This window comes from Mustela putorius, unplaced genomic scaffold, assembly GCF_011764305.1.
Source record: "Mustela putorius furo isolate JIRA1106 unplaced genomic scaffold, ASM1176430v1.1 tig00000253_pilon_pilon_pilon, whole genome shotgun sequence".
In the NCBI taxonomy this organism is placed as follows: domain Eukaryota; kingdom Metazoa; phylum Chordata; class Mammalia; order Carnivora; family Mustelidae; genus Mustela; species Mustela putorius.
The window spans coordinates 11,171,719-11,188,867 of record NW_025421329.1 but is presented as its reverse complement, the minus strand read 5'-3'; the positions used below and the strand labels follow the sequence as shown (position 1 = coordinate 11,188,867).

The window sequence follows — 17,149 nt, the reverse complement described above, 5'->3', positions numbered from 1 at the left end:
TTAAATGTGCATATGAAGACAGAGATATCCATTGAGCAGGGGAGAGGGAGGGAGGAAAGAACGGAGGAGGAGAGAGGGAGAGAAGGGGAGAGATCTTTTGATGGTCACTGAGCTTCCATTGCACATTTTCCTGATAGAAGGTAAAATATATCCATCTTATATAGTTAGCCCACTATTTTGTGTGTGTGTGTTTTTAAATCATTTGTCTGCAAAGTCAACTATATTTCTGTGCCAGCCTAGGCTTTTGCAGCCATGGGTCTCCCTCCTCATAAGCTCAATTGACATGGCACTCACCTTGGGAGACTGAGGTGGACTTGTTTCAAGTCCTTTCCATTCATCTGTCCCTTGGTAGCATTTTTCTCCCCTTGTGACCCCTTCACCCCTGTTCCTCTGCACCCACTGGGGCAGAACTGCTTTGCCAGGCCTTTTTCCTGGACTCCAGCACAGGTTTTGTGGCATTAGTGGTTACCCGTCTGAGCCAGAAAATCTCTACCTCTCTGTCTATTACCTTGGATGACTGGTGATTCTCAAGTAGAAAGTCAGATCCTACGCTAATGCAGAATCTGCTAGTGCCCACAGATGCATTCATTAGGTGATATATTCAGTTTACTATGAGTCAGGGGACATTTGATATGATGAACTTGAGGACAAAAGAGAGGTGCGTTGAAGTGTGTGAAACATGGACTCCAAAATGAGTCGATGATTATAAATAGCACCATTTAGCATGTGTGGAATAGGCAAGGGTCCAGTTTTATGTAAATGCATCTGTTATGAACACACAACTTTGGAGCAAAAAGAACAATGACCATTTCAGAAGTCTGTCCTTATGACCTTTCAGAAGGTTTAGACAGGAGAACATGAAAATGCTGGTTTGTTTTAGTAAGAGAAGTGGTTAGAAAGATGGACAGAAGACAGCTTCTGAAAACACCCAAAGCATTTTTCTACAAACATTTGAAAAGATCCCAGTCCATTTTCACACCAGTCAAAGGTATGCTGTAACTAGCGTCTGGCTGATGGGAAGGTGAGGGGAGATGAATGGACCAGGGTCTTCCTCCATCTATCTCCAGTGACCCCAAGGGTATAAAGAAACATCCACAGAGACACCCACAGTGCCTGACAAATGTGTCTGCTCACTTCCTTGCAAAATGATTTTTTAATCTAGAGATGAGTCTATTTTAGAACATACTGTTTCCATTCTGTGCTTCCTGACTATTCTTCAGGTTGTAATTCCAACCTGTTACTCTCTGGTTTAAAATGCTCTGTTAACAGGCAGACTCTCTGCTCTGCATTCAAGGCTCTCTAGCCCTTCCCTGTCTTCTCAGTCCTATGTCAGTCTGCTTCCTTCTGCAGCATAAAGCTGATGTCAGCGTGACTTATTCCTCCCCCCATCCTCAGTCAGCTCTGTCTTTATTTTTCCCAGGTATGATGTGGGAACAAGCCAGATGGGGCAGAGAATTAACTGTCCCTGATAGCTGCTCCCAACTAATGTCTGGAAGCACCTCCTCCTTTCAGTGGAGTGCCTTGGAGGAGCAAGATGTGCTCTGTCTCCCAGAGGTTCCCCATGGGCTTATTGCTGTTGTCCACTGTCCTTCATGAGACATGTCCCCAGAGGATTATTCAGAGGCCTGATTTAGTCTCTGTCATGGCCAACTTCTCCCAGCTGTGTCTGAATATCCCTACGTGATACTACATTTATAAGCCACATGGCAGAACATGGGTGTTTAGGAAAAGACCAAGCAGAACATGAGTGTGCACATCTCTGCATCAGACACAAATGTAACCAGGATTCAGTGAGCCTCTAAGTGCCAGACCCTGTACTTGTTATCATTTACACCAGGATGTGATGTCCTCTGAGTATGCATAAGACACAGATGGGCTTTGTCCAATTTTCTCACATACCTGTTGACTGCAGTAATTTTGTACTTGGTCACTCATGCAGAACAAAGATCCAGTTGAACTTCCTGTTAGCACCAGAAGGAATGGGCATCCAAGCAACAGATAATCTAAGTTCTTCAACCAAGCCTTCAATTTTCTAATTAAAAAAATATTCCTTTCATGAAATAAATATATTCCCCATATAAACAATTAAGGAAAGAGAGGCATGCAGACTTCTACTTCTGGTAATGCCTCTAGTAACTTCTCTGCAGAAGACAGCTAAAAGCCCTAGAGCAAACATTGAAGAACATTTTTATAAGTATCAAAAATATTGAAAACAAAATGAGAGGTTATTAGCCAGAGGGAAGGCAAGAATCTGGAGGGGTAGACCAGGCACTGGGAGACACTTCTGTCCTGGTGATGTTTGCTGACCCACAAGAGAAGCCTGAGTGAGAGTGTTTGTTTTGGTTACTTTTGGGGCTCAGAGCCCACTAAAGACAGAGATCCTGGCAAACCAGCCACTGCCACAGGATAGGGCACCAAAGAATTATCATTGAAGAAATATTGAAGTGAAAGGATATCTGTCCTCTCATGAATTACAGCCTGGCTTTGCATCTACCCAAAACTTGAGCTGGGGGCTCGCTGGGTGGCTCAGTCAGTTAAGTGTCTGACTCTTGGTTTCAGCTCACGTCATGATCTCAGGGTGGTGAAATCAAACCCAAAGGCTGGCTCAGTGCTGGGCTTGGTGCTGAGCCAAGGGTGGGGTCTGCTTAAGAGTCTCTCTTCCTCTCCCTCTCCTCTGCCCCTACCCCTCTCATGTGCACATGGTCTCTTAAAATAAAATAAATCTTAAAACAAACACAAAACAAACAAAAAAAAAGTTGAGTTTGGACTAAGGTGACCCTGAATTCTTTGTGCCAAGTCCTAACAAAAGCAAAGAAATACCTATCTGAAACTAAGTGGCATCCTTCTAATCCTCAAAACATTCCAGTAATATGTTTTAAAATTTTTATTTATTTATTTGACAGAGAGCAAGAGCATGAGCGAGCGCACAAGAAGAGGGACCTGCAGGCAGAGAGAGAAGCAGACTCCCCACTGAACAGGGGACCCTAAGCAGGGCTCAATCCCAGGGTCCTGGGACCACAACCTGAGCTGAAGGCAGATGCGCAACTGACTGAATCACCCAGGCATTTCTCCATGAATACTCCCCCCCCCACTAAATAATGACCAGCATACAACAACAAAAATCTAAAGAACATATGTCATGAGTAAGAACAAAGAGAATTTAAAAAATAGACTCACAGGGGGCACCTGGGTGGCTCAGAGGGTTAAGCCTCTGCCTTCGGCTCAGGTCATGAACTCAGGGTCCTGGGATCGAGCCCCACATCAGGCTCTCTGCTCGGCAGGGAGCCTGCTTCCCTTCCTTTCTCTCTGCCTGCCTCTCTGCCTACTTGTGATCTCTCTCTCTGTCCAATAAATAAATAAAATCTTTTAAAAAAATAGACTCATAGGATTCCCTGACATTATAATCATCAGCCATAAACTATAAAAGACCTCTGCTTACTATGTTCAAGAAAACAAGAGGTTTAAAATTCTGGCAGCTAATCACTCTAAAAAAAAGTGTTACAGCAGATCTGAAAAAGAGGAAACAAATTCTAGAGCTGATGCATTAAAAAGAAAAAGAATATTCTAACTTCGTGAATGGTTTATCAGAAGCTTCACTACAACTGAAGATGGAACTGCCACCCAGAATTCCATATCTAGTGAAAACACCTAGAAGAATGAAATTAATGAAACGATATTTCCAATGACACAAAACAGATAGCATTTAACCAGTGACCCATATTCAAGGAAATTCTAAAGGATATTCTCTAGATAAAAGGAAAACCATGCAAGCCAGAAGGTCAAGGATTCAGGGAGAAACAAAAAATGAAGTGGAGGACGCAGATACAAGCAAATAAATATTGACAATATAAGACAGTAACAATATCTTTTTGAAGGCACATCTGTCTACCCACCCTTCTATGTATATACAGGCCCAAATTCATACTTTGAAAACATTAATAAATTTATCATGTAGATGAAACTGACAAAATTCTAGAAAAATACAACTTTCCAGAATGCAACTTAACTTATCAATGTTAAATACATTAAATCAGTAATTAAAAACCTTCCTCCAAAGAAATCTCCAGGCCCAGATGGCTCCACCAGTGAATGCCACAAGAGAGACAACAAATAAATAATTTCAGTTGTATATAAAATTTCAGGGAACAGAAAAACAAGACAATGAATGCAAGCTCGATTTAACATTTTTCAAACAGCAAAGGCAATTTGCCTCGTTGTAGGTTGAAGGAAAACACTCATATAATTTTTTTCATTTGCACAAAAAGCTTTTGATAAATTCAACATCCTTTCATGATTAAAAAATAAGATATATGAAAGCTCTTATGTCAATATTAAGATTGGAAATTTTCCTTTAGACACCTGAGACGCTATAAGGATGTCACTTATACTCCTCACAGCTTTTGCAAGTGCAGTCAGGAAAGATAATGAGGGCTTGGGAAAGTAAACGTAGGGAATAAATAATAAAAATGCAAAGAAGCGAGCCCTATGTAAGTCATGACCATACTCACTGATGGAGTCAGGGGCCAAGGTCAGAAGGGAATGTGGCAGGGGACATGGAGGTTTTGTATTTCTTGACCTAGCTGATGGTTACTTGGCCACCTGCTTTAGACTAATTTGTTAAGCTATGTGGTTATATATGTGTACTGTTCTGAGTGTTATTTTCAAACTACGAATGCTTTGAAAATCACATTCACATTAATGGTGTTAAAATAAACACACAAATAGGGGCACCTGGCTTGCTCAGTTGGTGGAGCATGCAACTCTTGATCTCGGGGTTGTGAGTTTGAGCCCCTGATGGGGGTAAATACTACTTGAAAATAAAATCTTAAAAAAACCCCAAAGAACACACACACACACACTTGAAAAATAAACACAAACACACTTGTACAAAGGAGAGAAAAGTTAGTCATTGCCTGTATTTGGAGTTATTTTCTTTCCAGTCCCTTTCCGTTTTTCTGACTTTCAGAAATGTATAACAATATATTCCACATTTGGAGAGCTGAACGTTGTAATAAAGGAAGACTTAAAAAAGGAATCAATTGGCTGATTCTTCCAACAAACAACATTGGGATAATTTTTCAAGCCACAAACTTGTTCTTGTTGGAAGGATAAATGGGGACTGATAAGAAAATTAATAAAAGATAATTTTTACATGGGAACTCAAATCAATCAGCATTAAATTAAAAAAATAAAGTGATCATGGAAGAGACTGAATTAGAGCTTCTCAGTACCAAATGCCGGTACAGAGGAACTCTCTTGGCGCTGCAGTGATTCTGTACAGCCTCATCCCCAGGACCCCCCTTTTGGTGTGCCAGTGAACCTGCTATTGTGATCCTGAATAAACAAACTTGCTAAGCTTCTGCTTCCTTACTTGCTGGGCCCAAGAGAACCTGTGTCTTGGCCAGTGGTCCTCATGAGGATGAAATGTTATCCATAGTAAACTTCCTCTGCAGAAGTAGCTCTGAGTGTATCTGAAAGATTCATAAATAGCACAGACCCTGATGTCAACAGGGTCTATCCACCTTTGCCAGTTGTGCAGTGGTGATAATATTGCTACCTCATTTTATAGGGCCTTTGTGAGAGTTAGGTGCCCATAAAGCACATTGCATCCTGCCCAGCTTGAATTTAAGACAATGCTCTTACTGTAGTTCTCACTCCATGGAAGGGTGACGCTCTTGCCCAGTACAGGATAAAGGCTGGATGTCAGCTTATTATACCACCACTTTCCTTTTGGTGTCAGGTCAGTGCAGGCCACAGAGAGTCTTCCTGCTATATTGTCAATGCTCCTGTGTTCTTGGAGGAGGGGCAGCCCTCCGGCGATAACAGGATAGAACCTCAGGTTGCTGATACCCAGGTGACTAGCTCAGCACCTGTGCACCTGGAGAAGGGACAGGAGGAGGGGCATGAGACACATCTCCTGCAGCTCAGAGTCCCTCAGCCTCCTGCCTCCTGCCTCTGCCTGGTCACTGACTGCTTTGGCCCAGGCCTTTCCCCCACCACAGCCCAGGAAGCATGACACTCCACCTGTGCAGGCCATGGGAGTGAGACAGCACTCCCTCTCCAGTGGCCCCTGCCAAAATGGTCCTATGAGCTGGGAGGTGGTAACCAGCATGGTAAGGCACCTCCATGTCTTTCCTTCCTTCTATGTACCTCTAAATAAAGCACCCCGACCTTGCTGTAGGGTGCAAGTCCAGGAGGGTGACAGATTTTTCTGCTTGGCGCCCATCAGCCTGCTGCAGTGGTGTTAGGCATCTCCCAGGGCCGCATTCCAGCTCCCAGGCATTCCAGCTCCCAGGCCTGGGCATGGCCCAGTCATCCACTGCAGCAAAGGCTCACTCTCTTTCAGCCCAGCATCTCCTGGAGAATAAGACCAAAACGGATACACTGCCTACCTAATAACTGTAGTTCTTTCAGAATCAGACATAACAAGGAATGGGGCAGTCCCTGGAGAAGCTGAAGCATGTCCTGAAATACTAGAACAGAAGCAAGGAAAAACATACGCAGCCTTTCCCACAACATAAAGCCAGAATCTCTTCTGCACACACTATTTCTTCCCTTCAGCTTGCATTTTTAGCTTCAGAAAAATGCACAGTGTACATCCATCATCTGTCTCCCAAGCAACGCTGCCAAGGCGGCTCCTCCAAGTGCATCCTGGAAGACCTTGAAAGGCCTTGGGTGATAGGCTGGGGGTAAGGAAGGAAGGATGAGTAAATTCAGGGCCAATCCCTTTCCTGATCATGGAGGAAACAATCCCATCTCTTCAGCATGCCCCAGACACCACATGCACCTCTCTATGGTGTCGTGAAGCTCCCTGCACCCCAGCAACAAGGGCCTCCTGCATGAGCCACACTTGTGTACAGGGAGTGACCCTGGAGTGCCCCATAGTTGGCACAGAGACTAATCATGTAAACTTGAAGGTGACCAGTTGATGGTCATATTGACATCTGGGTGTGGGGGGGGGGGGGGGAAGAGCAAGGACCCAGAAACCACATGGAGGTAAACACATGTGTGGGCACTGTGGAGAAGTGATGTAACAAAGAAAAAGGTGTCTTCACATTTAATCACAGATAAACAACATGGGAATCATTCCAGCTACAAGAGGTCAGAAGTCTAGGCAATGAGCAGAAGTCCCTAACAGTTTCCTGCTTCATATTTTTAAGTCATCTGACCAATCTCACATTTTTCTAAGAGCGATCAGTTTGTTCCTTCGATGCCAATAAAGTGGAGGATGGAACAAGTAATCCAAGTCCTGATGGCCCCCTGGGTTGGTTCTTTTAGCTCCAGTAGAATGGTGGCTCACGAACCAGCTAGGGAAGCAAATCCAACAAACGGCATTATTTGGCAGTCTGCAAGGAAACTGTGTCCTCACTCTCTTTGAGAGGCACGTCTCGAGAGTGATTACAGAAAAGTTTGGGGTCTTTCCGGGAAATGGGGTGAAAACATTGACAAGAATCCTATGAATCAGATGTAGTCAATTAATGTTGATATCTAAGGTGGAGATTCAGGGGAGAAGCATTTCATTCCTGCTGGACAGTGATGCTGACCCTCATGTCTTCTCCCAGGGCTGATCTGAGCAACAGGTTTTTATGCCCCAAATTCCATAATTGTTTTCTTCCACCTTTGTAAAATTTACACAGTCACTTATTCAGAGGAGGGAAAAAAAACAGTTTACAATGTACTCAACTTGTGTTTCTACTCTGCTAGAGAAAGTAAAATTCAGGAAAAATAATAAGTACCTTTAGTATATATTACTACTAAGGATTGCTTGGTTCTCTCCCATAATTTAGTATTATCCAGTCCTACTGGAGTCAGATGGGGAAAGGACAGACACATCCCTAAGAGCTATTATCAGGGTTGCTATTTCACTGAGAAAACAAGAGGGGAGGATTCTATGGTCTAGACTACTGCTGGATGATCATACCAGTCTCCAGCAAGGTGTCCCAGCTTCTACCTCATCCTCTACAGGCTCGCTTGATAGAGTATACACAGGTGGTGTCTTTCCTCTGCTCCAATACCCCAGTGGCTTCTTGGCCCAAATAAAAAGCCTGAGTCTCTGTTACAACCTAAAGGGCAGCACTATGAAGTCTGCCCCCACCTGCCCCGCTCTTGGCTCATTTTCTCTTCCACACCCAGAGGGCACCTGCTGCAACCACACTGGCTTCCACATCATTTCCTGTGTGCACTGGGCATGTTCCCCACTCTTCCTTTGCACTGGCGGTCCCTCTGCCTGAGATATTCTTCCTCAAGAAGTCCACATGGTCAGTCCGTAATTTCATCATGAAATGGTACTGCCTCAGCAAGGCCTTCCATGGACACCTATTTAAAAATGTATGCTTCATATCCATTTCCTACTTAATTTTTCTCTTGTATAATGTATCCCTATTGGACACCTGAAGTTTATGTTTACGTGTTCTCCACTTTTCTTGATGAGAATGTTGGCCCTGTGAAGGTGGAGTTCTGCTTTGTTCACCGCTGCATCCCTGCACACGGAGCAGGGCCTGGTGCATAGTAGGTGTTCAATAAATAGCAGATGAATGACTGTATTTAAGGACACTCTTATAGGTTAGGTTGTACTCTCATTCTTCTATTTTTCATATTGAGGGATTCCTCTTTTTTTCTCCCTAATTTGTCTAATTCCCTTTGCTGGTGCTATTCATAATCTGGTTTTAATCTGGTTTCAATACTCCTTTCTCATTTAATTTCCGTTATAATGTTGCAGTTAGTAAAAGAAAGAAACATTTTTTTTTAAAGATTTTATTTATTTGTCAGAGAGAGAGAAGGAGAGAGAGCGAGCACAGGCAGACAGAATGGCAGGCAGAGGCAGAGGGAGAAACAGGCTCCCTGCCTAGCAAGGAGCCCAATGTGGGACTCGATCCCAGGAGGCCGGGATCATGACCTGAGCCGAAGGCAGCCGCCTAACCAACTGAGCCACCCAGGCGTCCCAGAAGAAAGAAACATTTTATAAAATGGAATGAAATCAAGACATAATAACTACTGGAATGCAGGAGATGTTTGCTGCAGAGGCAGCCCATGCTACCCTCCAGCCTGTCTGGGGCTCAGCTCCAGACCCATGGCCTCCTGGGGGAGGGTCCCCAGACTCTGTCTTGATAGCACCTGCCCTGTGGGATTGAGTAAAGGTAAAGGTACTGAGGGCAAGCACCACTATCCTGTCTAGAATGGACCTTTCTTTCTTAACTACAACATGCTTTAAGCGTGGTAAGGCATGGTAGATTCAGAAACAAGTACTGTACTACCATTTTTGTTTGCAAACAGATAAAAGTCAAACTATATTGCAGAAGATTGGGTTTTCAGGGTTAGAAATATTGCTATTTACCTCATGTACCCATACTTGCTATCTCTCCAATTTCCATACATCATTTAACCCTTTGAAACTTCAGTTTTCTCATCCATAAAATGATAACATCTGCCCACCTTTCAAACTCATGGCCAAGATTAAATAAAGATGTGCTCAGTAACTAGCTCCCAGCAGGCACTCAGCAAATTAGGGCTTCATTTCTATCCTCCACATTATTCAGAAACCTCGGTTCCTAGATGGAGCTACCAACATTGCACACGACACTTCCTGCCCTATGAACTGGTTTATAAAACCTGCTTGCATTGAGAGCTGGGTCGGACAATTGATGCAGCTGGAGTAAAACAAGGCTGTGGACGAACACCACGCCCCTCTCCCCACCGGCCTCCATGTGGACTCGTGAGTCCTCCATCCCCGTGGGCCCAGGAAGCTGCCTCCTCCAGCGGTGCTCTGCATCAGGCCATACCAATAATCTCAGTGGATGGCCAGACACCCCTGACTTTAGGACAACATCCGACTTTGCTGAACCCTGATTTCACGGCCCAGAGAGTGATATGATGGCAGTGCTGCATCACAGATGCCCTATGCTCAAATGCAGATTACGAGGCCCTTTTCCCAATGCTCTGCCCAAAGACCCTAGCAGGTCTTTGGTGAGGTCAGGCAACGTGCATTGCAAACTGTGCTGCTGTGTTGATGCTGTTGGTCAGGACCAGGCCCCGAGAAAGCATGTTCACAGTATTTAACATGGGACCAGCACCTATGACGTGCTTAGCAGCTGTCACCTAGCTTGCTAACACCTTCAGTACTATTGTTCCTATTACTTAACTAACCTTATTTGAATTATAAAATCTGTTGGAGAAAATATTCTCTGTCTCCTTCCAGGTCTCCCTTCACGAGGGACCCACATGGGTATAGACAACTGGGATTTCCAGTAGAGCACGGTCAGCCCCTGATACTTTGCAGGAACCTTGCAGGGACCATCTCTCTAAGTTCACTTCTGTGGCCTTGCTGGCTACATGCTGTAGCTGATACCATTTTGTGGATCAGGAAACTGAGGTGTGGTAAAGGTGCCTGCTGACCTGGACCCAGCTGGGATAAGGCAGAATAAAAAATAAGCCAGGTTTTGTAAGTCCAGGGAACCTATTAATTCTCCTCCCCACTGCCCTGTGTAATCTATTCATTGAGATTTGCTTTGTTTTGTTTGCCTGGAATGGACTCACACGTTTCTGAATGGCTTGCTGGTGATTATTTTGACAACGCACAAACATGATGTAATTGTCAGTAACTACACTGAGATCTGATCTATGAAAAAAGGAAAAGAAATCACCCCAAATCACACTTAGGTGTCAAAGATTTCCTTGTGAATAGCATTTGCAATGTGAGGGGTCCTGTCTTCCCAGATGGCTGTAACCTCCCTGCCTCAGTACTCCCACACCTGAGGGCAGCAGGAGGCCCTGGGAGCAGCCCACAAAGGACCCCAGAGAAATGGGGTTGGCTCTGGGCTCTCCTCTCTCCAGTGCATGCAGGGAGAGCTCCCAGCTGGCTTTGCTTAGGAAAGCACTGATTTAATCAAGAGTAATGACTCTCAGAGTGTCTGTTCTATGGCGTGCCCATCCTCTCCCCTCCAATGCCTGCTGAAGATTTTGTGTCTGCAGTTGGGCTGAAGAGACACACAGAATGCCCAGCAGCCTGATGGCTGGGCTGGAGCACCATGTGCCTGGGGCTGGGTGTCCCCCAGATCTGCAGGAAAGCCGTGAGCTGCCAAAGCTCTAGGCTGTCAAGCAGCAAGCATTGTGGGAAGAAGGTTTGGGACATGGGTCCTGTGAAAGGCACTAACCTGCAGAGAGTTCTCCAAAAGATGTAGTATCCTTTCTTTCCTGGGGTTCCACTGAAGAAAATCCATGCTCACAGTACTAGGAAAAGAAGGACTGAGAGCCTGGGAGTTGGAGGGACCCTGGAGCCTGTCCTCTAATTTCAATGCTGTAGGCAACCTCTCAACTCCTCAAAAGTATTTGCTTTTCACTTCAGAGCAGTGTGGCCAGAGGACTCCACAGACACGGCATTTCACATTCACTGTGAAACAAATAATCAGAATGGTCTTTACAACCAAAGGTGTTAACCGTCATGAGGCATCAGGCCCAAGTAAGAGATTCTTAAGGTGTGAAGAATAAAATTACTTTCTGAGAAAGAACCTAAATGCAAGCCTTGGCAGTTGTGGTCCTGATATTTATTATAGTTGCAATCTTTCAGACAGAGACCCTCTGCACAGTTCGTCCTGCTCCAGAGATGGGGCCTCACCTAGGATGTGAAGTAGCCAAGACAGGGCAGCCTCTCCAGCCTTTCCCTGTTGCCAGTCATTTACCAGAGCTCATTTCTGCCCAGCGCCCTGTCTGCACATTCACGCTGATGTCGGCTGCCACACCTTTGAGCAGGTAACATCTGCCCCCATAGAATCCAAGGGAAAAATATCCCATTGTAAAATTTGGCAATTAAAATATAGCTCTGATGTCAATGGTACTTCCCAACAACCCCAGACAAGGTAGGTAAAGGGCTTTCTCAGCTGGGTTGACCCAGGAGGCTAAGAGTGACCTGCCCCACCTTACCACTACAGTTGACGGGACTGGGATTCACGGGAGAAGGCTGATATCACACATAGCTCTCATGGGAAAAGCCTGAATTCCCTGTGATATGGGAGAAGCTGGTTCTCTATGTCCCATACTCCTGTCCTTCCTTTTCTAATAGTGAGACTACCCTGGCCTCTTTGCAGCATGCTCACACATGTTCTGGGTGCAGTTTACACAGGAGAAGACAGGCTCTGGGCCTTGGGGATCTTCTTCAGAGCATGTTCTGCACACTGAGGGTATCTGTGTACATGTCTCCCAGTCCCACTGTGTGTTCCTATCCTCGCCCATGTAGTAGTGCCCATGTCCCTTTCTTGGGGTCGAGGTAAACCCAGGTCTGACTCCCCCCACACAGCTACCCAGGCCTCTGCCAGACCTGGAGTCTTGCTCCCTGGCCCATGCCTAATTCCCCAGAGAGGGGTGTTTTTGGCATTTGTAGGATAAACTCACAAAAGTGAAGGTCAGACAGACCCCCCCCAGACCAAGCTGGATAAGGAACAACCGCTCAACACAACCTCAGCAATGCAGGACTGTCCCATCCTCCATCTCGCCCCCCCAGTAGCTTGTAGAATCTGGACCACAGAGCAAGGCTGGGAGGTGGGCCTGCTTCATTCCTTCCTGGAAGGGTCTCTCCAGAGTCCCTGCTAAGAGGCATCTGTTCTCAGGGGTGTTCACTGCTCTTCCCTGGTCCTCCGTGATGTCACAAAAGGAAGGAAGAGAAAAAGGAAAATGTATCGAAAAGGACTCTCCTCTCACCAAACAAAACGAGGTCAGCACAGAACCCTGCAAAAAGCAGTGAGAGGTCACTGTTGGACTCAGCCAGGAGACCTGTTTTCAAGCCAGGAGAAATAAATATTTCCAACCCAAGACCTGCCAGAGTCCCAGAACCCTAGAAGCAGGAAAGGGAGCACTGACTGCTGAGGGATGTTCGGCATGCCCCAAGAACACACATGATTGTGGGCTCTGCGCTCACCCCACTCATTCAAAGAGCTACATTCCTATGGTCTGGCTGGGATGATGGTGTGGGTGTGGGGATGCTGAAACACTCTCTGGCTGGCAGACTAACAAAAAGGGGGAGAGAGACTGTTTCTGTGCGAGTATTCTTCATTTGCTAGAGAACATCTTCCAAAGCCTGGCTTCCATGAAGGCACAACAAGAAGGCTGCTTTGCATGACAAAGGCCTGGGTACCGACCCCCAGAAGCCCTCATGCTGAAGGAAGGAGGGTAAGATTCACCATCTGATGGGCTATGTCTTCCAGCAAAACTTCAGCTAGGGAGGGGCACACATGGACTGCTGGAAACTAGAACTAATTTATATGAATGAGACTGACTGCAGAGAGATCCACCCCCATGCCCCACTTGCTTTCCCGGCAAGTCTAGGGTGTTTCCCAGGGCTGAGTCCATCCCACATCCCAGCCTGCTTTTGCCAGGAATCCCCCTTCCTGAGGACAGCCTGCCTTGTCCTGGTGGCCATGAAGCAGTCCCAGCATGCTGAGGTGAGGCCTCCTGATCTCTCTCTCCTGGGCCTGTCCTCCATACAATGCAGGCCACGTGGGAAAACCTGAGCTGCACAGTCTTCTCAGGCTCTCCTCCTCAGTGGCCTCACTGTGCTGCATGTGGGGCCGATGGAGAGAGGCTTACCTCATGGGACAAGTAGAAGGCCGCGATGCCTAAAGGCCAGAAGCAGCAGAGCATGGAGAAGACGCTGAGGCCCAAGTGGTCCCTTGGGGGCATCATGAGGAAGTTGTCCTCGCTCTCTGTGTCACTCGAGTAGTCACTCTGCAAGAGAGAAATGGGCAGGGATGGGCAAAAGAAGAGATCATTAACAATGTAGTCACTCTACAATGCCCCAAATGTAGTTGTCAAAACTGGGATGGTCACTGATGTTACCGTGCAGTGATGGGAAGGAAAATTCCTTCTCCGAGAAAGGAAGAAAGGAAGGCCCCAGTTAAGGATATCAAGAACAGGAGAAGAAAAATCCCAAGTACTTGGCTCTTGGGTTCCATAGAAGACCAAATCCTTAGAAGTCCATTATTTCACAGATCTTTGGGATCCAGGGACACAGGGTGGGGACAGAAGTTTAACCTATGCGAGGATGGGATGGGCACATTCAGAAGGCACACTCACCAGCGTGTGGACTCCTTTCTTTATTCTAAGACTTCAAACTGGTTTACAGGGCTAGGCAGGGGCCGTGTGGGGCAAGGGGACACTCCCTGAACCCCCTCCATTTCCTCAGACTCTGATCTGAGTTAGGAAATTGCTGGGCCTAGTGTCAACCCTGGGTGTCCATGTTCCTTCCAGAGGAGCTGATGGCTGCTTCATGAGAAAGCAGCTCTGTGATGAGGCCACTTGGCAAGCCCATGGGCTCATTCCCAGGCCTGGCAGAACCTCCTAGGGAGTCTGGTGCAGGGGTCAGGGACTGGCACAGAGATTTGTAAAAAGCAGCTCAGAAGACTCCAGCACTCACCAAGTATGGGAGCCATGGATCAAACCTCCCTGCAGAAGGCTCCCTAGCTCCAGGATGCTAGACAGCTTGTGTCCCCCCACCACCCCCACCTCTAGATGCTGCGCCTACAGGATGCTTTTAGCCTCATGGGTTGTTCCATTTGTTGGGTCCCCATCATGAATCTTTTCTCCTCATTAAAACATGGCACACTTACGCTGGTTCATCCAAAAACCTGGGCCAGCGTATCTCCGTGCTTATTTTATACAAAGACAGAATCACATTTTACTCCAGATTTTGTTTCCTAAAAAAAACCCAGAGCATCTCTTCCTGAGAGGGTCATTAGCTTCCTCACTCCCTTTGCCAGCGCCAGAGGTGGTTAAACACACAGCCTCTGGCTGTAGGGAGGGCAAAGGCACTCGGTGCACACTGCAGACAACCTGGTCACTGCCTCAGGTGGCTTCAGAGCAGGCACTGACCTGAGGCCCCAAAAACCCAGGTGGACACTGAGTGTGAGTGAGCCTTGTGCTATGTGGATGCCATCACTGCCATGACCACCCCAGCAGTGCCACTGTGTGCTGCCCCTGACATTCCGGTGCACAGACAGACAGACAAAGTCCCCAGGGGGCCATGGCCCCCCTCCCTATTTGGGTTAACTAAATGCACATAACACTACCATTCAGAGCCTCCTGTCCGTGTGCAGACAGCCACAGGGCTGCAGGGAATTAATGGGAACTTCCCGTTAGTATTCTGTTTCTGTGTTGTTGAGGGAGAACAGGCACATTCTGTTGGTCTCATTCAAATCACAAACAAGGACCCTCTCCAGAGGCCCAGTGCTTGAAATGGGCTATGCACTGTCTACACAGCCCCTATCCACCCATCACACACTTGTACACATGCACACCGCCCCCCTTCCACCATGGGTCAGAGACTGGGAGGGATCCCTTGTCACAGGGAGCTGGCTCCTTCCTACCAAGCAGGTTCTCTACCCTAGGAAGACACTGGCCCCTGGGGTGCCAGCCACTCCAGAGTCTGGACCACAGGGCTTCCCCAAGACAGAGCCCAGTCTGTGAAATTTCTATGCTTTTCACTCTGTAGCACTGCTTTCCATAAAGTCTCTCAAATAATGAAGGGAAATGAGAATCATGGTCCTTATGACTATCTGGAAATGGCACTGAGCCACCCCTGGAATGGACAATTTACAGGTGAGACCTGGGGCTAGAGGGCTGGCCAGGGAGAGATGTGCATGTGTCAGCCTGCTGGGAAGCCAACATCTTTGATCTGAATGGAGGGGTGCAGTATTCTAGGCTGAGCCTGAGTGTCTTCGTGGCTGTGTGTCTCCAGAAAAGCTTCCACATGTCAAGGCTCTCCTGGCCTCCAGACTCTCACTCTGGAAACAGGAGAGTGTCAGCACCATTGGGTGGCTTAGCCGCAATGCAAAGGGTCCCCTGCACGAGGAGCTGGCGAGCTCTGGGAATGGAGGCACCTGTAGTGACAGTCCCAGGGCAGGGGGCACGGTGACCAGAGGCCCTGGGAGGGGTGGAGGATCAGGTATAAAAGAGCAGCCACTTCTCCTAGCACTGGTCACAGACATGGAGCTAATGAGCTTTACACCAACCCAACAGGATGCTACAGGTGGAAGTGCTTGCACATGGCCAACAACTCTGTCTATGGGTATTTTTGTTTCTTAGCTTTTGTAGGGCTGTTTGTTTGTTTCAGTTTACTAAGAGTTTTATATACCTGCACTGGATGGAGTCTCACAGCAACTCTGGAAATAGGTGTAGTTACTATTTTTATTGTTATTTCTATTTATGAAGGACAACACTGGGCTCTGAGAGCTAAATGTCTTGCCAAATCCCAGAACTGCCCAATCAGTGGCCACTCCTTCCAGAACTGTGCTATAAAACTGTGTTGTAAGCTGTGCTGGACAGCAACCCCTGCTGAAAGCAAACCCCATTTTGGCTCAGGTGCATCTTGCCCAAAGGTGAGGTGTCTTCTCTGCCCTGCCCATGACAGGGATTCCAATGACTGGTCTGGACTGGTCTGTTTCATGGTGGCAATAGGGTGGCCAGGGAGAGTAGTAGACAGTGAGAGCTTCCCTAGGCAGGTGCCATGTGAACTGTTGCCACAGACCACATAGGTACACTGAGATCCAACTTCTGTTTTTGGAATCTGCTTAGAATTACACCTCCAGCCCCTGGAGCAAAGAATTAGATTTCAGGGCACTCCCCCCAAATCTTCACAGATTTTTATTTAGAAGCATAAGGGAAACACACTCTGTAAATTGCAAAGTTGTGGCTACATGGTACCAAAATAATTAGTCAATTTTGATTAAAATAGATTTTAAAACTTCAGGCAAATTACAGGGCAGACAGAAACAGCCCGGTTCATTTTATGTTCTGTCTTCCATCGGCGGCTGTTCTGTGGGTATAAGTGGCCGTGGGCATCGTGCCACAAACAGGGAGAAGAGGAGATGAGAGAAGGCCAGCCTGGGCGAGGCTGCATGGATACCAATAAGCCAAATAGGGAAAAACACACACAACCACCAGCACCAAGAAATTCATCACACACAGCAGCTGTTCCTAAAAGTCCTCTTCATGGGTCATCAGATTAGAGAATTGCAAAGAAGACTGACAGCATTCCAAGGGGGCTTACAGTTCCTGCGGGAGCCTCCTCTGCAGCAGCCAGCACTGAGCGGGCACCCGCAGAGGAAGGGGATGTTGAGTCCCTTGGCTCTGCCTGCTGGTCCACCGGCACCTCATACAATGGGCC

At 46.8% G+C, this 17,149-nt stretch overlaps 1 protein-coding gene across 4 annotated transcripts in view; it reads right to left on the bottom strand.

The window, feature by feature from the left end:
• Positions 1–17,149, bottom strand: part of SYNDIG1 (synapse differentiation inducing 1) — a 174,098-nt gene that overhangs the window by 49,796 nt on the left and 107,153 nt on the right. For 3 of the 4 annotated variants that reach the window (XM_004754088.3, XM_004754089.3, XM_004754087.3), the window contains exon 3: positions 13,576–13,713. In XM_004754088.3, coding sequence (XP_004754145.1) covers positions 13,576–13,713 — 138 coding nt within the window. Of the gene's footprint in view, positions 1–4,892; positions 5,879–13,575; positions 13,714–17,149 lie in introns of those variants that run through there. The other variant, XM_013057044.2, reaches the window with a different exon arrangement.